The 18,970-nt window shown below is 40.4% G+C and overlaps 1 protein-coding gene across 1 annotated transcript; it reads right to left on the reverse strand.

Moving 5' to 3' along the window:
- Positions 1–8,785: 8,785 nt before the first annotated feature.
- Positions 8,786–15,125, reverse strand: LOC139630807 (probable nuclear hormone receptor HR38). Its single transcript, XM_071494535.1, has 7 exons — positions 14,983–15,125; positions 12,363–13,201; positions 11,904–12,033; positions 11,475–11,638; positions 11,139–11,341; positions 10,859–11,037; positions 8,786–10,754 (listed from the first exon to the last, which is right to left on the reverse strand). Exons 2-7 carry the CDS (start codon positions 13,197–13,199, stop codon positions 10,492–10,494), a joined length of 1,776 nt encoding a protein of 591 aa, XP_071350636.1. The 5' UTR covers positions 13,200–13,201; positions 14,983–15,125; the 3' UTR covers positions 8,786–10,491.
- Positions 15,126–18,970: the final 3,845 nt, after the last annotated feature.

Genomic DNA, 18,970 nt, shown 5'->3' on the forward strand with positions numbered 1-18,970 from the left:
TTCAAAGCCTTATCCAGAGCCAGAAAGAAATAAAATGAAATTATTATTATTACTGTTATTGTTGTTGTTGTTGTTGTTGCTGGCTTAATGGTTCTTAGTTTTAAAGTCACAAGTACTGGAACTTGCCTGTAAAGTCCATGTGTAGGTTTCAGTTGCATAATGTAAACTCCCCCCAGGTCTGTAAAACCCCTAAAAGTGAAAAAATAAAGATGACATGACTCCAGTGTTTTTAATGGTCACTTGATTTTATTGATGCCTATGAAGTGAGTTGGCCTGTGCTAGGAATAAATATTCAATGCACATCTAAGTATTGTCTTTGTGACAGCTGGAGCAGTCATGAATGGAAAGACCAGCTTCCATCAAAAGAGGAACTTGCAGTAATTGCTGCAGTACTTCTCAGTTGGCCTACAGATTCCTGATTTGACAAACCAATCTCTATAAGTTGCAAAGGACCACAAACATTTAAAAGTTTGTTTTTTTATTTCATATAGACATCCTAAAATCAAATTTTAAACATCTGGGCAAGTGGGGATGCTGTAATTCCTCAAATATCTAAAAGGGAGGGGAAAACACTCAGTGTCCTACTTGCAAGAGATGAGGGGAAGCCAAGGCCAAAGGTCAGCGGCACTACAGACTAGGCTGGCAAAACAGGTCATCCTTTAGGGAGCCCAATTCTGTGTTTAGACCGCAGCACCTGAAGCAAGACCTGGCCTGCACACAGAGAAACACAGAAGAATAAGAGGTGACAATGTTTGCTGCATGTGGCATAAGTAGAGTACAAACACCTACCTGCATCCAGTTAGCACTTGAATGACAGCCATAGGCTCACAGCAAACTTGAAGTCCCTCTACCCCACACATGCAGATTCAAAACCAACCCAGTCAGTGCCAATTAATGTGACAGCGGGTTAGTGTGAAGACAATTACACAGATGTACCCTGTTACATTTTGGTCAAGCTGAAACCAGCAATTAATTCAACAACAATTGTGTGATAATGATGGCAGAGAGTTCACAACCCAATTCAGCCACAGAGAGAGTGAGCTGCCCTCAGAGCAATCTAAAAAGTTTGGAAATACTTTGGATTTTGGTCAGTAGACGGCAAAATTGTGGAACTTAAAGATAAAGTTTTGCAATCTATTTGCAGTCTATGCATGTCACAGTTAGTCCAGCCTACTATTCCAGTACTAGCAACCTGTGGGCACATCACAGAATATGGATAGTGTACAGTGAGTTTTTGGAGCTCTTTTGCTTGAAGCAGCTACCTGGTGCATCCGAAAACAAGTTTGCTGAGAGCAATCAGAATAAACAAAAACAATGAGCTGAAAGACACTAAAATGCTTTGAAGAGCTGAGGAGAGCTGCAGAGTAATTCTTTGTTGGCTGACATGCACATAGTCATCTGATCCTTTGTAACATTGTTGGCTCAGTGAAGCTGTATTTTGACACAACAGTGCTTTGAGCTAAATGCCAATCATGCTGACAATTACGGTTTTAGCATGCTGATGCTTAGTACTAGCACTAAACATGAAGTGCAACTGAAACTGATGGGAAACAACAAGAGTTTTGCAGATATTTCATTATGAATCAAAATACTGGACAAATTAAAATTTTGACTTCATGATGGCACTAGATGAAAAGTTAAGGAGTCACCAGAATTATTACAGTGTATCCTGAGGCACATGAACATGTGGACCAGATTTCATGACAATCCATCCAATAGTTGTTGAGATATTTCAGTCAAAGCCACAAATATGAACCTTAAGACAGCACAAGAGGAAAACTAAGTTGATCACCAAAATCCATAGATTTCATCATCTGGGAAATGTGGATGTCTGTATAAAATTTGATCACAATACATTCAATAGTTATTTCAGTTCTGACTGCAGTGGTAGGTTGACAGACAGATTGATGTTGCCAGAGCCACACGGCTAGCATGACTAATAATAGTGATTATAACTATTTAATGTTCAAATAAATTTGGTCCAACTGGTAAAACTGTAAGGTAAGGTAAGGTCATCAGCAGTGGACAGGTGTGTTGAGTGGCGCCACTGTGAACAGAGCTCTTCGTGAAGATGTTTAGTCATGTGTTTAGTCTTGTTTCCTCAGGGGGTACACAAACACCACACCCTTTCCACCAGCCCCCCTCCTATACCGCCAACCTTTAGCACTTGATCCCTATGCTGGGGCTCTCTGAAGTGTGTGTGTGTGTGTGTGTGTGTGTGTGTGTGTGTGTGTGTGTCATTTTAAGCATTCAGTGCTGGCATTAAGCGTTGAATGTGGCTGATACTGATTTAAAATTAGACCAACGTTAAGGCAGCGGAGACCTATGGGTGGCAGAGTATCTTCCATGCCATCCATCCACTTAGACGGAACAGCAGTTTTTGCCCCCAGTGTCAATCCCTAAACAGCTGAGTTCACAGGCACCACCTTGTGATCTTAGACAGGTGCCAGCACCCTCTGCTTCAGACTGGTTATGTAACTCTGTGTGCAGGATGTGCAGCCTTCATCTCTCTGATACTGGGAGAGTCATGTCATGTGCGTTCTTATCCAAGAGGAACCATTTTTATTGTCACCTTCTCTTTGGCTGATAAAACAGCCGTTGCCATGTTTGGCTTACAACAAATTAAAATAATTTTTTATCGTTGTTAAACATATCATCTGCTTGCTGACCATGTACGTCAGAGCTGTATTGATTTTAGATCTGCCATAAGTTGCTACATATCATCTGAGGTCAATCCTCATGACCTAATTGGGAGAGCAAAGGAATAGTTTGCCATTTTGAGACTCCTGGAAGTCACCCACATAAGACCACAATTTGTCCTTTTTACAGTTGTGATTCTGTATGGATTAAACAAACAAATATTTCATGTTAATGAATAAAATATAGAGGTGCTGCAGATTTTTTTAAACTAGGCAGGCCCAGGCTAACTGCTTCACCCTGTTTCCAGTCTTTATTCTCAGCTAAGATAACAATCTACTAGTTATAGCTTCATGTTTGACTTACTGGGCTTGGAGTGGTATCAATTTTTTCATCTATCTCTTGGCAAAAAAACCAATAAGCATCTTTTCCAATATATTCAGTTATGTTTTGCGTGATAACATATTTATTAGCTTTATCAGCTGGGGAACTTTATATGCTTCCAGTCATGGCAGTAAAAAAAAAATCGAAACAATTAATGAAGTGGTTCAAGACAATGGCTAAGAAAATGTACACCAACAGCAGTTGACACCGACACTGGGTATGGACAAGAGATTGTACATAACACCGAACAAAAGTAAAGCTTCTTCAGACTTTGTCTTTACACTGTGTGAAAGTGTCCATGTTAATTCCTATTTTTAACAGCTTCTCATGTGTCGAAGGACATGTGTGATGTTTCATCACTTCCGAGGCTCTTAATGTGTTCAAAACTATTCACGAAAGGTTACTTCTTGTAAATCTGGCACGAAGACAACACACAGTTATCAGTCAAAGAGTCTTCATCTACATCCACTTTTAGCTGCCAGAGTGTGAATTGTTGATTGATGTAGTTTATATATATATATATATGTTATACCTTATACCACCCATCTGTGGTAGTGTGTTTGCTGGTTTGCATCACGTGCTTGCCCTGACCTTGAACCCCTCCCTCCCTCCACACACACACACACACACACACACACACACACACACACACACACACACACACCACACCCTGTCCATGAGCCCCCTCCTCTACCGCCAACCCTTAGCACTTGATCCCTATGTTGGGGCTCTCTGAAGTGCGTGTGTGTGTCTGTGTGCACACACATGTGTGTGTGGGCTTTGCCGTGAATAACTTCCGGGAATGCCGCCAGGAACTGTCATCTGCCGGTGCAACACTATCCATCCTGTCAATCTTGTTTTATAATTGTAACATTCTCATATTCTCCGGCTGAGCAGAGAGAAGTTTCCAACATAGTGAGACACACACAAACATACACACACACACACACACACATGTGTAGAATATCATTTTTTATTGTTAGCTGTGCTTTTCAGGCAGCATCTTCAGATCTTATTACAGTAAAGAGTTTCTAAAGTAGCAGGTTCATAACGGTTCCTCTGGTTAATGTATGCGGTATAAACAGTCAGTGATCTCTTTCTATCTCTTTTTCTTTTAACTGTGTTGCCCCGAATACATTTTTTCTTGTTCTCTATCAACAGGTTTGAAGAAGTGATGTTTGACATTGCAATAAACAATATGAATTCATCAAACGTGGTCTCATTACTAATAGTACGGCATCTTATTCTCTTATGATATAGATACTCAAGGCCACAAATACCATAAAAGAGAGAATTCTTTGTACATATTGTGTACAAAACATGTATGGTTTTTCTTTTTTGGGTAATTCAAGCTAAACTTTGCTGGTGTGATCTTATGTCTTTCGTCCAACCTCTCTAAACAACATAATGACCATTTTAAGTTTTGAAATATATTAGTTGTTCAAGTTCAAAATAGTTAAGTTTATACCCAAGGAACCATAGCAACAGCCACTGAATGTCCACTGATCAAACTGGTTTCCACCATCCCTTCCTCTCACACACTTCAAAATTATAATTCAGCAGGCTCACCATTCACTTATGAATTTAATCCTGCAGGGACTAAGAGCTCAAGACGTGATGTGATGTGGGGCGTACAGTTATCACAGGGATGGCATGAGCAATGACGTCTGCCAACTCATTTATCACCAGACTCTGTCTTAGTGAGCGAGACCAGATCCAATTACAGAGGTTTCTATGGGCTCAACAATAGCCTGCTATAAATACACTCAGAGGGTTTTCCACACTCAACAACACACCCACACACGTACGAGTACTGCTGCGCAAATACACAGTACGTGAACAAATGAATGTGTGTTTGGATGAACATGAGACTCTGTGTTCATCATTTCCGCCTTTAAATACCACGCCATCTTAGTTTTTCTCTGAAGAATACTGTAGGATTCTGCACTGTGCTGAGTTACTCAAGAAAGTAAATAAGATGAATATCTGCAGAGGGGTGGGTGTGTGTGCACTATATGCAACAACAAATAGAAGGGATTGGAGAGTGGGGAAAGAAAGAAAGAAACACAGAAGCCCCCACAGACCATTAAACAGCTTCACAAAGTTATTTACAGCTCAGTCCATCAATAAACGACAGGTGCAGCATCCTCACAAACAAACCTATTAGCTTTCCTCCCACTGGAACAATATCCTCTACACACACACATACAACACACACACACACACACACACTTTAAAACAGACAAGTATGCATAGTTTTCATGTTACACATGACTGAAATGTTCAATTAAAATTATGCAATAAAAAAGGAATTGAAGTTTGATTTTATTAACATGCTTCATTCATTTATCACTATAAACCTTATTCTGGCTGCATATTCAGACATTAGAAGTTCGAAACGGAAAAAGTAAAGTTTTTCTTGAATAAAAGCAAGTTAACACTAACAGCAAAATACACTTACACTATTACACTGAAAATAAAAGTACTCATATTGCATAAAACTGTCCCCGGTCAGTGTTAGATTATCATTCAGTATAATATTTTACAGGATTATTTTTAGCTGTGCCGGCAGCTCTACAGATGGTAGTGTCAGGTGGTCCGTCTGTCCACCACTTTGGTCCACATTGAAATACCAACAACTATTATATGAATTACTATTCAATTTTGTACACACATCATCCTCAGAGGATAAAACCTATTGACTCTAGTGATCAACTCACTTTTCCTCTAGCCATGAGGTTGACATTTGTAGTTTTGAATGAAAGGTCTTGACAAATATTGAATAGATTTAAATTTGGTGTAATTATCTAGTAGAATGACAACAGACTATGCTAGGAGGATGGTAAACACTGTAGCTGCTAAACATTAACATGTTAGCACTCTGACATTTACCTTAAAGCACCACTGCATGTGCCTACGTACAGCCTCAAAGAGCTGCTAGCATGGCTGGAGACACGTAGTCCTGTTACAGATACATTAACAATAAAATTCATCAGCATTTTAATGGTGTAGTTGGTCATTTTAACTCTTTTATCTACTGTTGGGTAATTTAATTTCTTAAAACACATCATACTTAGTGAGCACATCTTTGGTTTTGTTGTTACAATGTTGTTCTGCAGAGCAGCCTTTAACTAATGAGTTCAATCACAACTGTAGTGCTTAGAACTTTAAAGTAACATAAATTACCCAAGTAAAATGCAAGAACCTCGAAATTGAACTTAAGTACACCACTTGATCAAATGTACTGAGTAACAAGAAAAATTCTTGCAGTACAGCAAACTTTTTGTATATTCTGAAGCATTTTCTGCAAAGTTAGAGAATGTGCAGAAGCAAAGTGTAAAACACGGAGCTTGGCATGTTCATGCAACAAATCACCTTGACAAGTGAGTGACATATTACTGGTCTGAACATAATGTCTCAAGGGTGCAGGGTGTAAGGCTACACTTTGTTCCTGAATGCTGAGTGCTGCATGTCAGGGCAGTGGTCAAAGTTAAGGGGCCGATGGCAGCTCCAGATGGTGACTTTCCACTTTTGGAAAAAGATGGTGTCAAGGAACACAGCGAGCTCAAACACGAGATTTATTGACAGGGGATGTATTTTGAGTTTGGGTCTGGGCAACCTGAACAGGCAACATGTCTGACATGTCATGACTACGTGACCATAAAGAATGAAAAGTCACACTGAAAGTCAAAAAGGATAACACAGTAGATAGTCATGTGGCCAAAAATAAGATATTTTAATTACAACCAGAAGAATTCACTGAGCTGCTGCATTCATCTAAATCCTCCTTTTGAAACTGCACTCATCTACTGTTCCCATTACATTTGACTTGGGCAGCATGCTTGCCATTTTGTAACATAATGAACACCTCAGTGCAAGCTAGCTTTGATATTGCCTCCTCCTCTTTTCTCCCCTTGTCCTTTTTTTCCACTCTGTCTGCCAACACCAATATCCAGATGACCGGTACGTGGTGTACAGTAGGATCGGGTGGCGAGCGGCTGAATGCAGTTGGTGCTGCAGTCGGCTGTGGCTGAGAGTGGGACGGTGTCGTCTTCCTCTGGTCATGGATGTTGCCAACATTAACACTGAATGTGACAAAACAACACAGACACAGTTAAAAGAAGATGAATGACTACTTTTGGTCATTTTTTATCAAATCATTCATAAATTACAAGCTGCAGTACAGTAGGTGCTGTGTTAAATATAGATAAGCTTTATTTCCTGTACTGCATCAGTCCAGCTTGCACTGGACATCAGCGTAACATCGGAAAGACATTGGACAGATGTTAAATTCTAGTTGGAAGTGAAAATCGGGTAGACGTCAATACCCAACGTTGGCTTGAAATCAACCTCCAATGTTGGACAGACATTGAATTTTGGCTGGAAATTAGAGGTCAGGTTGGGCAGCACATTAAAATCCAATGTTGGCCGTCAAATTCCAACTTCGTAGATAGATGCTGAAATTCAGTTAGTATAGACAAACTTTTAACAGAACCACGTTTTTGTTGTGAATGAAAAATCAACATACAGAGAAACTTCTTGATGTCATACCAAGATTTCAGATGTCACACAGAGCAAAAGCCATAACATTTTTTTGAGAACCTGCCTACCTTGTGTAAAAAAAAAAAGAGTACATGATGGTATATGTTTGGTTTGTGACCATCGGTTGTGCATTGTGGGATATAATGAGTCCACTATATAGGGTATAATAATTCTCACTATACATTACGACAGCACTATATAGTGTAGGGAGTAATAAGTGATTTCGGACACAGCCTTAGTTTAGCATATTAGCATGCTAACCTTAATTATCACTAAACACAAAGTACATCCGGCTGATGGGAAAGTCATTACTTTTTCTGATATTTTGTAATTGAAATTTTGGACAAATAAAAAATTTGACCTGCTGATGGAGGAGCAGTTATTAAAATTCATCCTCAAGGGAACATGAAGGTCTGCACTAAATTTCACACCAATCTATCCAACAGCTGTTGAGACACAAACATGGTTCAAGAGGAAAAGTCAGGGGATCACCAAAGTCATAAGGATTCCCCCAGACACAATTGTGAATCCCAATTTGGCTAAAACCACATCATGAGCCACACTATGACACGTGTTGACTTTACTGTAGTTTATGTTGCATTAATCCCACATACATTGTCCTGCTACCATATACACTCACTAGTCCAATAAATCTCTAGCTGAAAGTAACTTTTGCTTACAAAAAGGAAGAAAAAAAGAAATGTTTTAGGACATTATTTAGCCTTTATAAAAAAGGGAAGTGTACAGTATATTAATACATTGTCTTTAGATTAACATATTTAGTAAGAAAAGAGTGGGTTTGGGGCTGAGTGCCACAGAGACAATAGGTAAGTCAAAAGGTATTAAGGTACAAACTAATGAATTGTTGGTTTTGGTCTCCTCGTGGGATTTGTTGACAATAGCAAAAATATACAATATTACATTTTTGTAAGATAATGCTTCAAGGGATATAATACAAATTACACAGCCTATGAAATTTTAAATATTTAGAGATTATTTCATTGTATATCATTTCATGTTAATTTCAAACAGTAATAATACCAGTAGTAATGGCAAAACAAGAATGAAAACTGAAATTTGTAACGCAGAGATGAAACTTAAACCAAGGGAGAAATGTATTATTCATCTTTCACAACTGAAACCAGTCAGAACTAAAGATATATTTGAAGGAAGAGTATAGCAACTAGAATCTGAACTACAAAAACACATGATGACACAGAAGTGTGTTTTTAAAAAACATTTAATTACAAATATTCTCTGTCTCTGAATACTTTTGCATCATTTTATGAAAGCCCAGGCAGTATTTCCAAAGTCAACACACATGTCCCAAACAAAACTCATACAGTAGGAGAAAGAAGTATTCTTCATACTGTTTGAACACTGAAGTGCTCATAGCTGCTCATCTTCTCATCACATTTCACTGTGATTTCTTAAGGTACTGTATTTCTTAAGTTAAATTTGAGATGAAATTATAAAAAATCTGCTTGATTCGGGCAAATGTGGAAGACAGTAGGGGAAACTTTTACAAACACACAGGTTGAGGAGTTGAGGTTCAAAACACATGAAGTAGCTGCATGTAACAGCCAAAAACAAGAAACCAGTTGATGTCAAACATAAAACGTCTGTATGCCCTATGTATGCTTATGAATTTTCAAGCATGGGTTTTTTTTTCCATGTATCAAAATAATAGAAATGGTAAACTCTAATTGTGGCTACAAGGAAATGTGCTCTCACATAATTTCTTTTCTAAAGATGGACAGCTCTACTTCAGTTATAATGTGCACTGTCTCAGGAACATGTGAACAGGATTTGATTCTTGTAGATCCTAAACCACCTGTCATCACTTGATGCCCTTCCAGTTTAGCGGTATGAAGTGTGCGTTCAAGTATTGTATGCTCTATATCAAACCGTATTGTCTGTCACATGCCTCAGGCACTTCATATCAAAAGCTGGCACAGACCTGAAATCGTCTTTGTCAGCGATGAGTTCAATATTAACTCTAATGGTGATTTTTTTTCATGCCTGTAACAAATGGGGTTCACTGCATGTGATATTTGGAATGAAAATTCACTTAGTGTCACCTAATGTGGTTCACGGATTGAGGCTCTAAAAAAGGCACTTTGCATTTCCATTCAACGAGTCCATTTTTGTTTTGAAAAGTCCAAGAAGAATGTTATTACAGGGACATGCGGCTCAACAGGAGCTCTGCCAGCATCACCCTTGACAAGGTGTTGCAAAATGGCAGCACAAGAGTTATGGCAGAACATTTTGTTTAGCGTAAGGCAGTAAGGTTTGTAACTGGTAGTATCAAAATAAGCGTAAACTTTGGTCCGAGACCTTCCACAGGAGCATGATTATGACTAAAACTATCTTGTTTGATACAAAGAAATTAGTAAATATTTCCCTTTTGAAAAGTAGCCTGCCCTTTTTCTACTAAATAATCTACTACCTCAGCTACTTAGTGGGGTCAAAAAGCAAATTATAAAAACATGCTTTTTGAGAAATTAGTGTGTTTCTAAGTATGTAACACTGCATTGCATCTACCCATATACCCTTGCCATACCATGTCTGCATAGCAACATCTGCACATCTAGCACAGCAGTAAAGTCCTTTTACGCATGCACACAAAAATATATATATAAACTGTATCATGAACTGTTTATACCATTTCAGTTCCGTATATGACAGTTTCATGGAACTGAAATGAATCGTTATGTAGTACTCACACAGATACCATATTCAATTTTAAAAGTTAATGTTAGAAAAATAATGGTCTCTTGAATAATGTCAGACGTCTGTCACCACACAGATCAGTGTGAGTAAAAGAGGTTCACCAGTAGAGTTCAGTCATAAAACCTCACATTGGGTGATTTCCACCTCCTGTGTGTTTACCGTTTTTACAAATAACACATTTGTGTTCGTGTTTTTTCAGAATGGCAGAGTATCCATGAAGATTTTCTCCACAATTGGTGGAGGGGGTACCAGGTCCTCCAATTTCAGGTAGAAGATGCGCTGTAGGCCTTGTGTGCACAGAGTCCTCAGTTCAGGGAGTTTGCCCAGAAGACGAGAAAGATAGTTGGGCTGGGTCCTGCTCGATTCTGATCCGTTTCCACTCACGTGTTCCCTTATACAAGTGATGAGATGATTCTGAAAGTCCTCAACCCTTTTGGGCTCTTTGAGACCATGGCGATCTAGGTGCAAAAGATGTTCTCATAAGAAACACAGTCCTGAATATAAATATAAAATTCATACGCAGTGAGAGTCACAAACATAAAAAGCAAATAAAGGCCCTCACCAGTGATGATAACAAGTGCAGCAAGGCAGGCGAACAAGGAGACATCTAAGTTCATGCGGTGAAGATTCTGGGAGAAATCCATGATGGAGTCAATCCAGTCACCAAAACTGCGAACGCACTGCAGTCGGTGGAGGACCACACCGTTGCAGAAGATTAACTTGTTTTTCTCTGGATTTGACCTGCAGAGTTTCAAGCCATTAGTACAATTGAAAGATGAACATCAGCCTAGAGAAATAATAGTTAGCATGACAATATTTCTTTAACAGTAAAGGAGGCTAACCTGTATGCAAGTCGGAGGATGAAAAGCTCAACAAAGGAAGATTCAAGGAGCAGCTCCTGGTCCTCTGTGCAGAAGTCTGTGAATCCTGGGATGGTTTCAGCCCAGTTTCTGATCACATCCAAGGCACCAGTCAGCAGATCATAAAACTGCTGGATGTCACCAGCATCCTCCTTTTCTTTCAGATTGTCCACTGTCTCTTGGTACTGAGGAGCAAGAGGAAGGAAGGATCAGTACCACTGAAAAGATTTTCTTTGCTGACTTTATTGTCATTCTTTATCACATAACCAATCTGATCAGTACAAAAGTTCTGGACAGGCTGCAAGTGTGGAGATTTACCTTGGAGTAGTCAAGCTTTCCAATGCTTGGGTTTGAGTCTAAATGTGCCCTGACAAGAGAGGATATGATGTTTACACTGGGGGTTGTGGACGAAGCCTCAGCCACACTCTTGGGTTTAGAGGGCAGGCGACCACGGCGACCTTTGAGGCTGTCTGTGCGAACAACTAAGAAAGGGACAGAAAAGCGCAAAGGAACACTTAAAGTACATGTTTGTGACTCTCACATGGCCCCCGCTGTATCCCACACGTTAAAAACAACTGTTCTATCAGTTTTAGTTTCCCCTTTTTTTCTGCAGCTGGGACTTAAAAGCTCTGGTTACATATCTGTCATTCCTAGCTTTGGTTTCACCAGACTGTCATTACAAACCCTAGTTTCTCATCATCATTCATGAGTCACTGAAAGCTTTAAGAGAGTCTGATATTGCATTACCTTCTTTGACCATTCCCACTGCAAGACATTTCTGGAAACGGCAGAACTGGCAGCGGTTTCTCCTCCTCTTGTCCACTGGACAGTCTTTATTGGCAAGGCACACATACTTTGCATTTTTCTGTACAGTACGCTGTCAAAAATGGAAAAAATTACATTATTATAAATTATAGTATTCACCAATAAATCTATGAACAATCTTACGTTAAATGAGCAACACAATTTTGATTTTTTTTTTTCGTAGACAATTTCCTTACTGTTTGCATGTCCAATAAATGCATATAGGTAGCTGCCAGTAAAAATTGTTGCATTATACCAGTATATTTGTGATAAGGCAATATCACAGTGATTGGATGTTTATTCTACTAAGCATTAAAATGAACTTCAGTGATTCAGGTTTATTGTATTCTATACTCTATTATACCTTAGATTGAACCTGCAAAATGCTGTTCATCTGTTTACCTTGAAGAAACCTTTGCATCCCTCACAGGTGCGGACTCCATAGTGCTGACAGGATGCACTGTCGCCACAAACTGCGCAGCGGCCCTCACTGGATCCTGGGTTGTGACTTTTAGGGGACGTCATTGCCCCCTCCACTATCCTGGGGCTTTCCAGAGGTCCATGCTCCAGGGACATGGGGGGGCAATGAAGTGGAGAAACATGCTGCTGGTGAGACAAGAAGAAGGGGTCATCCTGGCCTGCCTGAGCATCCTGATGATGTCCCAGGGGGGAGTGCTGCTCTGGTGCAGGGCTGAAGGTGAAAAAGGAGAGCTGCTGAGCCATGGCAGCTTTATCAGCCACAGAAGAGGAGGGGGCTGAGGGGTAGGGGCTGAAAGGGGAATCCCAGACAGGTGCAGACTGGGTCTGAAAACCAGGCGTTAGAGGAGAAGCAGCAGTGTAAACTGGGCTGCCATAGTAGTCTGAGCCACATGACGACAGTGTTTCATCAAGGCAGCTGAGCGCAAAGGAGCCTGGGTAACAGCCGTACACCTGGAGATCATCCAGCTTGAAAGCCTGGTTCTGCATCTGAGGGCTGGAGCTTTCAGCTACTGTGGCATGATTGAATGAAACTGTAGAGGCGGGAGGAGAGGTGGTAATCTTGCAGGAATAAGCATCAAACTCCCCCACATAGCCATTTTCCACTAAGGTGTTGATGCTGGGCAAAGAAGATGTAGACAGCTGGTCTTTTTGGCCACTGATGTCCATCACCAGTTTGGCACTGAGGTCAGGATTCAAAAACTCAGAGCTGAAGTAGGTGTCATGGGGCAGGGATGGGTACTGGGTTTGTACACAGGGCATTGCTAGGACAGAGGACAGAAACAATTACTACAGATGAAAACAAACTCAGATGTTTGTCTATGTAAGCTAAATGTTGTTTACATTTACATATACAAAATATGAATTATTAATCTAACCAAATGTCTTAATTGTTCAAACATGGTCTGTGTGTGTGTAAATGTGGTATAAACAAACATTTGCGACACATTTTGGGGTTTAGGTTTAGGTTTACTTTTTCAAAATAGAAGCATGTGAGTTAAATCACTGGGCATAGCTGGAACTAATAAGGAGTTGATTTTTTGAGCATGTGTAGTAAATAGATATTATTTGAATCATTTAGGTCAGCATTTTTAATGCTCCCTCTAGACCCATCCAAACAGTAGCCTACATTAGCACCCTCAACGTCTCATCTCCCTGCATGCCGTTTCTCTAGATCCATGGCCTATTAGTCCTCTTTAGAAACCACAGAGGGTGGTCCAGCGGAGCAATCAGATATTGTTGGATATTTTGTTACTGGCTGTTAATGCTCTGAAAACATCCTTCATTGGAGGGCAACCCTCTTTCACAGGCACTGTACCAGGGAGTGTTGCAGATTGTATTTCAGGGTGGGCTGTACGCCAGCTAAGATGTGAAAGGTGGTAAAGCCTGTTTATGTGTGTGTGTGTGTGTGTGTGTGTGTGTGTGTGTGTGTGTGTGTGTGTGTGTGTGTGTGTGTCATTGAATGGGCGTGTATCCACAAGTGCTAACTCCTGCACTGTATGGGCTTTTCAGTACAAAATGTGCTTCACATCTTACAAGAACATCTGATCATTCTTTGAAAACTGTTCAACCAAAAAACTCCTCAGAGTTGTTAAACAACCAAATTGTTTAATTATTTTTCTAAACCTACACTTAAGCTTGACTTACGGGGAGGTCACACCACTCACATGTCTAACATGTGTTTATAAATATACCCTACTCTATAAGTCTTCTCATATAGCAACAGTAATAGACCCCCACATAAAGCATGCAACAGTAATATCATGGAAGTCATTTAGATGAACACACACAGACGTGAGCTCTGAACTATTTCCTTGAGAATGTCGACCAAACAGCTGCTAAAACTTGCTCAAGACACCAGACACTAGATTTTCAGTATTCATGGCACAGTTGCAGAAGAAGTCTTATAACTAGCAGGGGTCACTTCATCAGTTGCACTCTGGAACATTTCCTCACTAATTACAAAATAAAGTTTTCAGTTTTCACAACCATTTATCATATGACACAAATGTGAGTTTCCATAATAATGACGTTACACTCAGATGCCAGTTTTATTAAGTACACCTTGCTAAAACTAATGTTCAACTTTTGGCCAGCTTGGAGGCTGTAGTTTGTTCGGCTGGTAGGGTGCTGTTTATAATATTTTCCCCACAACCCAAAGCAACACGTTTCTAAAATAATTTCAACCAAACTGAACATTATGATCCTCATGAAGGTGGGATTTATTGCGGTGCTGTTGTATTAGACTGTGTTTCTTAGTTTTAGCTTAAGTGTACCCAATAAACTTACAACTAAGTCTACAGCTCAGACTGCTACCCATGTATGACCACTTAAGACATTATTCCCCACCAAGCTGTCAGATGAATGTGTGAATAAGGCTGCAGATGTTTGACTGATGAAACGGCAGAGCAGTCACTCTTTTCCTCTGAGCTTAAATGACCATGAAAGTAGTTATAAAGAAACCTGGCGGCATGCACCTACTGTTTACCATAGGTATAAATATGACAGCCGCAATAAATGATCAAACAGTCCACTTTTCACTTACCTGGTTCATGTAAATATCCGGATTTTGAAGCTTTTCATTTATTCCAAACCAGCGAAACAGATGAATGTCACCTCCGCCAGCTGCAGTCAGCACACACACTCATTCAAACACACTCGCACACACACACACTGGGTCAGACCAACGCCGTCGGTCCCATATACTCTTGTTTTATTTTGGCTGCGTCGACAAAAAGGCGGGCCTATGCCCATAATTGGTAAACGGGGCGGTGGAACGTTCCGGGACGGGAGCCAATCAGCGTCGCTCTGCAGACAGACGTCCTCCGTGTGACGCACGCACGGGATTCCATTGACGCAAGAGCCGTGGGAGCGTGCGTTCTAAATATAAACCGCCAAACGGCAGCGGCGCTCACGTGGGGCTATTACTGGATGAAAAATGCTAAAAATAGCCGCGGATTGGAGGCGCAGACGGTTTCTGACTGGAAATGTAGAGATTTTTACACGTTTGCAGCAGGGAGGTGTGGTATCACAGGGCAGACCAGGAAACACCTGTAGGGTTTCTTCGTAAAATAGGACTTTTGTTGTCGTCGAAGGGCCAGAAAAACCCTCTGCCATATTTCAACAAAAGTCTTGAAGGAAAAAGGTGACATGAGCACACATCAGCATCTAAACTGTAATTACTTCATAAAAGCTGCCGAATCAAGTAAGAATCAAATAAAAACTGATAATAGTTACCAGAGTTAAAAAAAAAAAAAGAATAAACACATTTACATTTTATATGCCTATTATACGATTACTTAATAATGTTTTATCATTTGTTTGATATGAAATACACGAGGTTTCCATAATAAATTAGCTCCTTTTTTTCATCTTTTAAGCAGTTCTGGACTGTGATGGGTTCAGGGTTGAGATTCTTGATTCTTGAGATTCATTCTCGATCCTCTGGAAACAGCTATTAACAAAACAGTCTCACCTTATGGTCCATTTAGTAGCTGTTGTGCAGCTTTCATTCATATCACATGATCTAAAAAAACTGAATCATCAATCAAATCAAAACCTGGAAATTCTAACATCTACATCGTGTGATATGACTGAAAGGTCTGAACCAGCATCTAAATAGATCTTGAGGTGTGATCGTTTTATAAACTGCAGTTTCCAAGGTCAAGTATGAACTTTGAACCTCAATATTTTTTTGACTATTACTTTTGATGATGCATTTAAGAGCCTTTTGTTTTATTCTCTGTTTCTGTTTAATTGCTGCACATAAAATTGCTCTCTGGAGACAAATAAAGTGATTGATTGATTGATTGATTGATTGATTGATTGATTGATTGATTGATTGATTGATTGATTTGGATACTTTTTGAGTCAAGATGAAATTTTATCACTACAGTTCTAATGTAGCCTTCTGAAAGATCTCAAATTGATTAAAAGATTTTTGACTTTGGAAATTCAGGAGTAACGCAAATGATAATGACGACTACATATGATCCAGTGTGAATAATTACTGGATAGTATTTGACAACATTGGACAAGGTACCACTTTTTGAATGGTTATTAATGATCACTTCAATTATGTTGCATAAATTTCACAAAAGATGATTATCATCAGAGAAATCCCTCTACTCCAGACTGTGTACTGTACTGTAGTGTAACATAATTAATCCTGACCTCCAGGATATGATAATTACAACAACTTATGCTTTGCTTATTCAAGTAATGTGAAATCATAGACCATTTCATACTGTAATGTCATCTTTAGACAATTTGCTGTATGCATGTCACAGTCAAGCTTCAGACATCAGTATCATTTTAAGCATCATCTAAAAACCATAACTTCTTAATTTGAACTTGAATCCTCTCAGGGGACCTTTGGGCGTGATCTTGTTTCATTTTTAAGTATGAGGATAATGAGATAGGTTGTTCAAGGTGAAGAGAGCAGTCCATCGTTTTGCGGTGGCTGAAAACTGGCCAAATGCATGCTAAAGGTCTCGGTCAGACGAGGCCAACAGAACCACCTCATCTGCAAATAGCAGACTGAACACAGTCCTCCTCCTGGCTGCGCCTTAAAAATCCTGTCCATGAAAATCACAAAAAGGATCGGTGACGAGGAACAATCATGGCAGAGGCCAACACCCACCAGGAATGTGTTTGATTTTCTGCTGAGAATAAGGACACAACTCTGACTTTGGTCATACAGGGACTGGATAGCTCAGAGTAATGTCCGCTGTGCCTCCCTCAAAACCCCCTGAAGGACCCAGTTGTTGGCCTTTTCCAAGTCCATATAGCACATGTAGATGGAATGGGCAAACTCCCATGTCCCCTCGAGTTGCCTTGCCAGGGTGAAGACTAGACCCCAGTTCCATGACCAGGACAGAATCTGCATTACTCCTCCTGAATCCAAGGTTCAGTAATCGTTTGGAGCCTCCTTTCCAGCGTCCTGGCATAGGCTTTTCCAGGAGACTGAGCAGTGTGATACCCCTCCTGTCCCCTTTTCTGAAAATGGGAACCCCTAACCTGGTCTGCCAGTCCACAGGCACTGTCCTGAACCTCCATGCAACATCGAAAAGACATGTCAGCCAAGATAGCCCTACAATGCCCAGCGTTTTAAACATCCCACATTGAATCTCATCCACTCCTGACACCTTGCCGCCATGGAGCTTCTTGACTACCTCAACAACCTCTGCCAAGGATATGGACGAGGCATCCCCCAAGTCTTCAGACTCTGCCTCCTCCTCAAAGGTGGGTTGGGTCCAGGAGTTCGTCAAATTGCTCCCTCCACCAGCAGATGATATCCCCAATCTGAGTCAGTAGTTCTCCTCCCCTGCTAAGCCCTGCTTACCCCTCCTGAGATGCCGGATGGTTTGCCATAACCTCCTTGCCACCAACCAAAAGTCCTTCTTCATGGCCTCTCCAAACCCTTCCCACATCTAGGTTTTAGCATCCAGCACAGCCACAACAACTTAGGCCCTCAAGCACCTGTCTGCTTCTTCAGGAGACCCCTTGGCAGACCATGCCGAAAGGTCTCCTTCTTCCACTTGACAGCTTCCCTCACTACTGACTGACGGTCCTTTGGCTACAACTCCCAGCAACCACATCCACAATGAAGACTTTGAACATGGCCCACTTGGTTTCCACATCCCCAACCTCCCCAGGTATGCATGAGTAGCTAACTCACCCAAGACATGCAGTCGCAGATCAGATGATACGACCACAAAGTCTTAAGCCTAAGGTGTTCTGGTAACAAGTACTCTTATGAACCCTCTTTGCTTGAACATGGTGTTTGTTATGGCCCATCCATGGCTAGTACAAATATGCAACAACAAAACACTACTTGGCAAGCTGTTCCTCCCAGTCACCCATCTCCATATTTCTTTATCATTGCCCAGATGAGCGTTGAGGTCCCCCAGAAGAACTATAGAGTCCCCAGGTGGTGCCCCTTCCAGGACCCTACCCACTGACTTAAAGAAGGTTGGATACTCCAAACTGCTGTTAGGTGCATAAGAACAGTCAAAGCCCTTCACATAGTGACTTCCACTTGAATGGAGACGGCCCTTTTGTTCTCCGGGGAGACCCCAACACAGCAGGACTCAGCCAGGGTCTCATGAGTATTCATTAATACTAACCAACAGTATGAAGCATAATTGCAATCAGCCCCAACTTTACCTGCAGCAAAATTAAAATGATACTAACACATTACTGTATTGATAATTAAAATACAATAATACGTATTATTCTGCATAATACTTACAATGCAGTATTTCAGAACTGCTGTGTTGTACCTGAAGTATGACCACTGTCTTGTTTCAACAAGTCAGTTTGTGTTGAAAACAATCATATCTTACCATTTGTTAGAGCTGGCATATTTTGATAGACAAGATAAGTCAAGTTAACAGTCAGTTAAGATATTTAACTGACTGTTAAAATGAGATTTCAGTGACTTTACAGACAGGTTTTGACAGACACACCCAATGTTGGTTAGGGTTAATACATAAATAACTGAAACAAAGATAAAAGCCTCTGATTCAGAG

The sequence above is a fragment of the Trachinotus anak genome, unplaced genomic scaffold (genome assembly GCF_046630095.1).
Source record: "Trachinotus anak isolate AG129_WGS33_773 ecotype Australia unplaced genomic scaffold, CSIRO_AGI_Tana_v1 ptg000013l, whole genome shotgun sequence".
Taxonomy (NCBI): domain Eukaryota; kingdom Metazoa; phylum Chordata; class Actinopteri; order Carangiformes; family Carangidae; genus Trachinotus; species Trachinotus anak.

Bases quoted from the DNA above. Each gene is read 5' to 3' on its own strand.
- LOC139630807 (XM_071494535.1), bottom strand. From the start codon at position 13,199: ATGCCCTGTGTACAAACCCAGTACCCATCCCTGCCCCATGACACCTAC. The intron at 11,342-11,474 runs GTAAATCTCCAC...CTTGCTCCTCAG, and splicing joins GAAAGCTTGACTACTCCAAG to TACCAAGAGACAGTGGACAA. The intron at 11,038-11,138 runs GTTAGCCTCCTT...GAAACTCTGCAG, and splicing joins ATCCTCCGACTTGCATACAG to GTCAAATCCAGAGAAAAACA.